We start from the raw sequence: 8,265 nt of genomic DNA, 5'->3' as shown, positions 1-8,265 counted from the left end.
CTCCCTCCGACATCACCACCGCCACCACCACCACTCCCTCCGACACCACCACCACCACTCCCTCCGACACCACCACCGCCACCACCACCACTGGCACCGACACCACCACCGCCACCACCACCACTGCCAACGACACCACCACCGCCACCACCACCACTCCCTCCGACACCACCACCGCCACCACCACTTCCTCCGACACCACCACCGCCACCACCACTGCCACCGACACCACCACCGCCACCACCACCACTGCCACCAACACCACCACCGCTACCACCACCACTCCCTCCGACACCACCACCGCCACCACCACTCCCTCCGACACCGCCACCGCCACCACCACTCCCTCCGACAACACCACCACCACCACTGCCATCGACACCACCACCACCGCCCCTCCACGGACAGCAGGTAAGCAGCCCACGAGTCATGGTAAGTGGACGGTAATTACTTCCCAGTATCACCAGACAAATAAAAGTGAAAGAAAAGGACATGACAGAAAAAACCTGGACAGGGCTAATTAGAAACAGCGACCACCTGCCGAAACTGTAATTACTCAAACACTGGATCAGGATGTACTGTGAACTTATTAGTAACAGCTGTGACCTCACTGAATGTTTCCTTTGTATCTCACAACACAAGGGGGCAGTCACAGCCTGCCCTCTAAAGACAACTCTCTTCCTTCACACAAAACTACGTTCATCTAATAACACACACACCCTTCATTCAAAATTTCAAGTTAAATATGGCGATTCCTATACCAGCCTCGGAGTCCCCATCTGGGGAGGCGACCACAAATGTCCCCAGGTCGGACTGCTCTTTTGGTATCGACCCGAAGTGTCTTAACACACCCTTCAACTTTTCTTCATTAACTTCTGCAACATTCGCGGTCTTAGATCCATTTTTTTTAATCTGTAGAACACCACCTTTCCTCTACCGAACCTCATCTTTTTTCCTCACTGAAACTCAGGTGTCTGAGGCAACTGACAGTAGCCCCTTTTCTGTTTCCTCCTACTTTCTCAATCCTTATTTTCAATCCAAAGCTGGATGTTGCGTCTATGTACACAATGACTTAAGCTGCTCTCGTGCCCACGCTCTTGAATCTTCCGAATTTTCCACCATCTGGCTACGACTACAAAGTCACACTCAAACTAAATTTATATGTGCTGAATACCTCTCACCTAACTCCTTTGACTATAAGAAATTCTTTGACTACTTAACTTCCAAAATGGAGCACATTCTGACTCTCTTCCCTTTTGCAGAGATTTTCATTCTTGGAGACTTCAATGTTCACCACCAGCTTTGGCTTTCCTCTCCCTTCACTGACCATCCTGGTGAACTAGCCTTCAACTTTGTTATCCTCCACGACCTAGACTAGAGCAACTGATGCAACACCCTACTTATATTCCTGACCGTCTTGGTACACCCTTGATCTGTTCCAAACCTCTAATCCTTCCGCTTATGTCGTCACCCTATCTTCTCTATTGGGCTCCTCTGATCACAACTTCATATCTGTATCTTATCCTATCTCTCCAGTTCCTCCTCAGAATCCCCCAAAAGCGGAGGTGCCTATGGCGTTTTGCCTTTGCTAATTGGGGGGACCTGAGAAGGTATTATGCTGATTTTCATTGAAATGATCACTGCTTCTGTTTCTGTGTGCTGAGTGCATAACAGAGGTGATAGTGTCTGGCATGGAGGCGTACAATCATCACGCTTTCTCTCGAAATAAACTTTCCAAACCTTGGCTTAACACAGCTTCTTCTCGTGCTGTACATGAAAGAGAGGTGGCCCACAAAAGGTACTTGAGCCCTCCATCACCAGAGTCTCATGCACTTCATATTTCTGCCTGGAATCATGCCAAGTCTGTTCTCCAATTAGCCAAAAACTCCTCAATTAATAGAAAGTGTCAAATCTTTCTAGATCTAACTCCCCTCGTAATCTCTGGCATCTAGCCAAAAACATCTCCAGTAACTTTGCTTCGTCATTTTTCCCTTTTTATTTCAACCTGATGGCATCACTGCCATCTCACCTATTTCTAAAGCTGAACTTTTCGCTCAAACCTTTGCTACAAACACTACCAGTATGGGTTCCGTTGAGGCCACTCTACTGGTGATCTGGCTTTCCTTACTAAGCCCTGGTCATTCTCTTTTAGGGATTTTGGTGAAACTTTTTCTGTTGCACTTTTCCACGTCTTTTCGTGGCCCAGCCCTTCAGAAAGTAAACAATTCATACTGGGAAGCCACAGAATGCCTGACTTCTGATCTCTTTAAAATTTCTGATTGGGGAAGAGCAAACTTCACATTTCATCTCTTGCTAAAACAGCTTCTATGAAATAAGACGTTCTGAGACGTCTCCGTCAGTTTTTTTTTTTTTTTTTCACCCCGCCCCCCCAGCTGCTAACTCTTTACAAGGGCCTTATCCGTACATGTATGGAGTATGCTTCACAGGTCTGGGGGAGGGGAAGATTCACTCATACCGCTCTTTTAGACAGGGTAGAATCAAAAGCTTTTCATCTTATCAACTCCTCTTCTCTAACTGACTGTCTTCAGCCTCTATCTCATCGCCGCAGTGTTGCATCTCTAGCTGTCTTCTACCGCTATTTTCATGCTAACTGCTCTTCTGATCTTTCTAACTGCATGCCTCCCCTCCTCCTGCGCGACCTCGCTATGCAAGACTTTCTTCTTTCTCTCACCCCTATTCTCTCCATCTCCCTAATGCAAGAGTTAACCAGTATTCTCAATCGTTCATCCCTTTCTCAGGTAAACTCTGGAACTCCCTGCCTGCTTCTGTATTTCCACCTTCCTGTGACTTGAATTCCTTCAAGAGGGAGGTTTCAATTTTTGACTACCGCTTCGGACCCTGTTCGGGAACCGGCATCTCAGTGAGCACTTTTTTTGCTGGATTTTTTGTTGCCCTTGGCCGGTGTCCTTCCTAAAAAAAGAAAATAAAGAAAATAAATAAATAAATAAATAAATAAATAAATAAATAAATAAATATATATATATATATATATATATATATATATATATATATATATATATATATATATATATATATATATATATATATATATATATATTTTTTTTTTTTTTTTCTTTTTTTCTTTTTTATGTAGGAAGGATACTGGCCAAGGGCAACAAAAATCTAATAAAAAAATGCCCACTGAAATGCCAGTCCCATAAAAGGGTCAAAGCAGTGGTCAAAAATTGGTGGATAAGTGTCTTGAAACCTCCCTCTTGAAGGAATTCAAGTCGTAGGAAGATGGAAATACAGAAGCAGGCAGGGAGTTCCAGAGTTTACCAGAGAAAGGGATGAATGACTGAGAATACTGGTCAACACTTGCGTTAGAGAGGTGGACAGAATAGGGGTGAGAGAAAGAAGAAAGTCTTGTGCAGCGAGGCCGCGGAAGGAGGGGAGGCATGCAGTTAGCAAGATCAGAATAGCAGTTAGCATGAAAATAGCGGTAGAAGACAGCTAGATATGCAACATTGCGGCGGTGAGAGAGAGGCTGAAGACAGTCAGTTAGAGGAGAGGAGTTGATGAGACGAAAAGCTTTTGATTCCACCCTGTCTAGAAGAGCAGTATGAGTGGAACCCCCCCAGACATGTGAAGCATACTCCATACATGGACGGATAAGGACCTTGTACAGAGTTAGCAGCTGGGGGGGTGAGAAAAACTGGCGGAGACGTCTCAGAACGCCTAACTTCATAGAAGCTGTTTTAGCTAGAGATGAGATGTGAAGTTTCCAGTTCAGATTATAAGTAAAGGACAGACCGAGGATGTTCAGTGTAGAAGAGGGGGACAGTTGAGTGTCATTGAAGAAGAGGGGATAGTTGTCTGGAAGGTTTTGAGGCATTTGAGTTTTTGAGGCATTGAACAATACCAAGTTTGCTCTGCCCCAATCAGAAATTTTAGAAAGATCAGAAGTCAGGCGTTCTGTGGCTTCCCTGTGTGATATGTTTACCTCCTGAAGGGTTGGACGTCTATGAAAAGACGTGGAAAAGTGCAGGGTGGTATCATCAGCGTAGGAGTGGATAGGACAAGAAGTTTGGTTTAGATCATTAATGAATAATAAGAAGAGAGTGAGTGACAGGACAGAACCCTGAGGAACACCACTGTTAATAGATTTAGGAGAAGAACAGTGACCGTCTACCACAGCAGCAATAGAACGGTCAGAAAGGAAACTTGAGATGAAGTTACAGAGAGAAGGATAGAAACCGTAGGAGGGTAGTTTGGAAATCAAAGCTTTGTGCCAGACTCTATCAAAGGCTTTTGATATGTCCAAGGCAACAGCAAAAGTTTCACCAAAATCTCTAAAAGAGAATGACCAAGACTCAGTAAGGAAAGCCAGAAGATCACCAGTAGAGCGGCCTTGACGGAACCCATACTGGCGATCAGATAGAAGGTTGTGAAGTGATAGATGTTTAAGAATCTTCCTGTTGAGGATAGATTCAAAAACTTTTTATATATATATATATATATATATATATATATATATATATATATATATATATATATATATATATATATATATATATATATATATATATATATATATATATATATATATATATATCCTCAAAAGGCTATTAGGGTTGCCTAGATAGACCAGTTCATCGTTGACATTCTCTAGTCATGACCTGAGATGTCTTGGCCACAATTAACAAGCTCAATGTGTGCCATAATGGCATTCTCAGAAGGCTACTAGAGCTGCCTAGATAGACCAGTTCATCCTTGACATTCTCTAGCCATGACCTGAGACGTCTTGGCATCACACACAGAGACGCAGCATTCAATATGATGGATAGGGTGGACAAACAAGAAAACTCTATCATCACCTTCGTCAGGAACAGCTGTGTGAATGTGGGCGGCCCATCCACCGGCAGTGGTTGTGGTTGTTCTGTGGTCTATAATTAGGTCTACAACACAGTAGTATGTATTGTAATTCATAAGTATATGGCTCTTATTTTTTCTGTTACATAGTGTAGGATATGCCTGATGCCGAAATAAATTATATTATTATTATTATTATTATTATTATTATTATTATTATTATTATTATTATTATTATTATATACACGTGTGTGTGTGTGTGTGTGTGTGTGTGTGTGTGTGTGTGTGTGTGTGTGTGTGTGTGTGTGTGTGTGTGTGTAAGCAAAGAGAAAGAGAGAGAGAGAGAGAGAGAGAGAGAGAGAGAGAGAGAGAGAGAGAGAGAGAGAGAGAGAGAGAGAGAGAGAGAGAGGTGGACATCAGGTCATTCCTAGTCCGCCTAGGAAAATCATCTTTGCGTGGAAGTATCAATCCATTGTCAGCTGAGCCTAGCACGAGGGCGTGAAGGGAACGTAAAAGAGGTTGCCACCATGCTACCATGCTACTGCTACACCGCTGAGAGCGTACTGCGACTCCCAGCCGCGGCGACTCCGCTGCGAACGAGTAGCAGCGGAGTCGCAACGTGTTCGCCATCCAAATTCCCCAATGTGTTAACGGAGCTTAACCGAATAGGAGTTTAAGTTAAAAAGAAAAGCCTCTTAATAATCAACACATCTAGTGATATTTGTCCTTCCTTTGCTTGCTCACCCATAGATGTCTCCAGTGGCGCCCATACCACACCTGCCACCGCGTCCAGCAAACACAGAGGTAACAGTTACGCGAGTCATTTTAGTTGACAGTACTCATTTATTTTCTGTTCTTGCGTGTGTTTCTTGAAGTTATTCAAATACGTACATTATTATTATTATTTTTTTTTTTCAGTAGATGTGATATTTTGATATACTGGAATAATATGACATGATTCTATATTAATTCATTTTTGCATCATTATTTTCACTTCGTTTCTTCATTACATTAGTATTTCTTTCCTGCTTACCACGCAATGCCTCACCTATTTACTGTGTGTCATATAATGCAATAATATTATGATATATGACTATGTTAATCCATCTGTGCATAACTATTTGTTCTTTTCTGTATTACATTAATTCTTACCTTTCATTACCTTACCTACTCTCTCTCTCTCTCTCTCTCTCTCTCTCTCTCTCTCTCTCTCTGTGTGTGTGTGTGTGTGTGTGTGTGTGTGTGTGTGTGTGTGTGTGTGTGTGTGTGTGTGTGTGTGTGTGTGTGCAAAGCTACGGTACGCACGCTATGAAGTGTATGTATATTGTAACATGAGAGGAAATGTTGGCATGGAAGACTCTCGCACTGAGGCAGAGGGGCTGTGCTTCAGCTGAGCAGTGTGTGATGCTGGAGAAAAGTTCGTCTTTCATTTCTTTTTATTTGATTTATCTATTTATTTATCTATCTATCCATTCATCTATCCATCCACCTATCTATCTACTTATTATTATACTACTACTACTGCTACTACTACTACTACTACTGCCACTACTACTACTTCTTTATTTCATCTTTTTATTTTTATTTTATCTGGAGAGCAATTTTTCCCACACGTCAGCTTCCAACTCTCTCCGCCTCACCGCGAGTTTCCTTCCCGCATCTCCTCTCCTGTATTCTGCAATTGTTTGTATTCATCTACCTCTATGTAAGTAAACCAATTTGTATAGTTTTGTATAATCCTTAGATCGCGTGTATATGTACTAGTAATTCTGGATATTGTAATTAGATCATGTATATGTGACGTACTTAGATCTATCATATATGTATAGTTTTGTATAATTCTCAGCATGTGTGTATATGTATCAGTAATGTTGTATATTTCAGTTAGATCATGCATGTGTGACCTGTTTAGTTAGATCTGTATGTAAAGTTTTATTAGAATTTTTTGTCTAAAATTTATTAGTATTTTCATGTATTGATTTGTAAATAGTTTTGTATAACCTTAATGAATACAAATAACGTATAAGGAATTATTGTCCTTCACACTGCTTCCATTAAATAACTTATATATTCTTATATTTGCATGCTTTCATTTAGACCTGAGTGATTGTAATAACCGCAGCACGGCGGAGTAAAAGTCCAAGTAACTGTGGCGGAGAGGTCTTTTACTGAAGCGTAGTTCGCTATACAGGGGCTGGAGCTTGACTGACCTCATGTTGGAGGTAGTCTCACAATTCGACTCGACTGAACCTGTAACCGAAACAGTAACCCAATATGAACAGCAGCGACCGATACAGTAAACCTTAACAATGATAACACTAACCTTAACAATTATAACATTAATGCTCGAGAATAAAGGAATGGGTAGACATTTCAGTATATTTCAATTAGATTATTTCAATAAGACTCACGTACTTCTAGTGTTTCTATGTGAAGATTTGTATAGAAAGATTTGCATGTAAAGATTCATGGCATCATTTACACTTTACTGGATTAAAATTTGTTAGAATTTTCATGTATTTGTACGTAAGCAATTATGTATAATCATGGAAATAATACTGATAAAATAATGACCATTTGTAATGCTCCATATACATAAATTATTAAAGGCTTGTCTTATTTGTTATTTTCACGTAATTATAACCAACTCAATTTGTATGAACTTGAAAAAAAAATAATGATTAAGAAAGACTGCTTGTATTGTTCTCAATGCTTCAATGAAAGGTTTGTTATTCTATTTTATTTACTTATTTATTTTTATGTATTTGTAACTAACACAATTTCTATAAACTTGAAAAATAATAATGATCAAAATTATAAAAATTATATATATATATATATATATATATATATATATATATATATATATATATATATATATATATATATATATATATATATATATATATATATATATAACGTTTCTATTATTCTGCATATTTCAATTGAAGGCTTATCTAATCCTTCGCATTTTTAAGTAACCCATTTTGTATATTCGTGAATAATAACAAACATAATAAAAATCATAATCATAATAATAATAATAATAATAATAATAATAATAATAATAATAATAATAATAAATATAATAATAATAATAATAATAATAATAATAATAATAATAATAATAATAATAATAAAAGATTGTTTGCATTGTTGCGTATGCCTCTATCAAAGGTTTGTCTAATCCTCCATTGTGCTCGTGTCTCCGTGGCAGTAGCGTGTGTGTGTGTAATAGCTCTTGAATCTTTGGAATTATCTACCATCTGGTGACTACAGAGTCACTCTCTAACTAAATCTCGTGCTATATATGAAAGAGAGCTGGCCTACAAAAGGTACTTAAGCCTTCCATCACCAGAATCTCATGCACTTTATATTTCTGCCCGGAATCATGCCAAGCCTGTTCTCCAATTAGCCAAAAAATTCTTCATT

At 39.6% G+C, this 8,265-nt stretch overlaps 1 protein-coding gene across 1 annotated transcript in view; it reads left to right on the top strand.

The window, feature by feature from the left end:
* Nucleotides 1-6,903, top strand: part of LOC135112471 (uncharacterized) — a 7,794-nt gene extending 891 nt beyond the window's left edge. Inside the window, exons 2-3 of the mRNA XM_064026914.1 lie at nt 1-411; nt 5,584-6,903. The exon at nt 1-411 is cut by the window's left edge and continues 570 nt beyond it. Of these exons, the coding sequence (XP_063882984.1) occupies nt 1-411; nt 5,584-5,666 (494 nt within the window). The 3' untranslated portion in view covers nt 5,667-6,903. The remainder of the gene's footprint in view (nt 412-5,583) is intronic.
* The last annotated feature ends 1,362 nt before the right edge of the window (nt 6,904-8,265 follow it).

Source organism: Scylla paramamosain, chromosome 23 (genome assembly GCF_035594125.1).
Source record: "Scylla paramamosain isolate STU-SP2022 chromosome 23, ASM3559412v1, whole genome shotgun sequence".
In the NCBI taxonomy this organism is placed as follows: Eukaryota; Metazoa; Arthropoda; class Malacostraca; order Decapoda; family Portunidae; genus Scylla; species Scylla paramamosain.
Note: the sequence above shows the minus strand (reverse complement) of the source record. Positions and strands in the feature narration are given on the sequence as shown.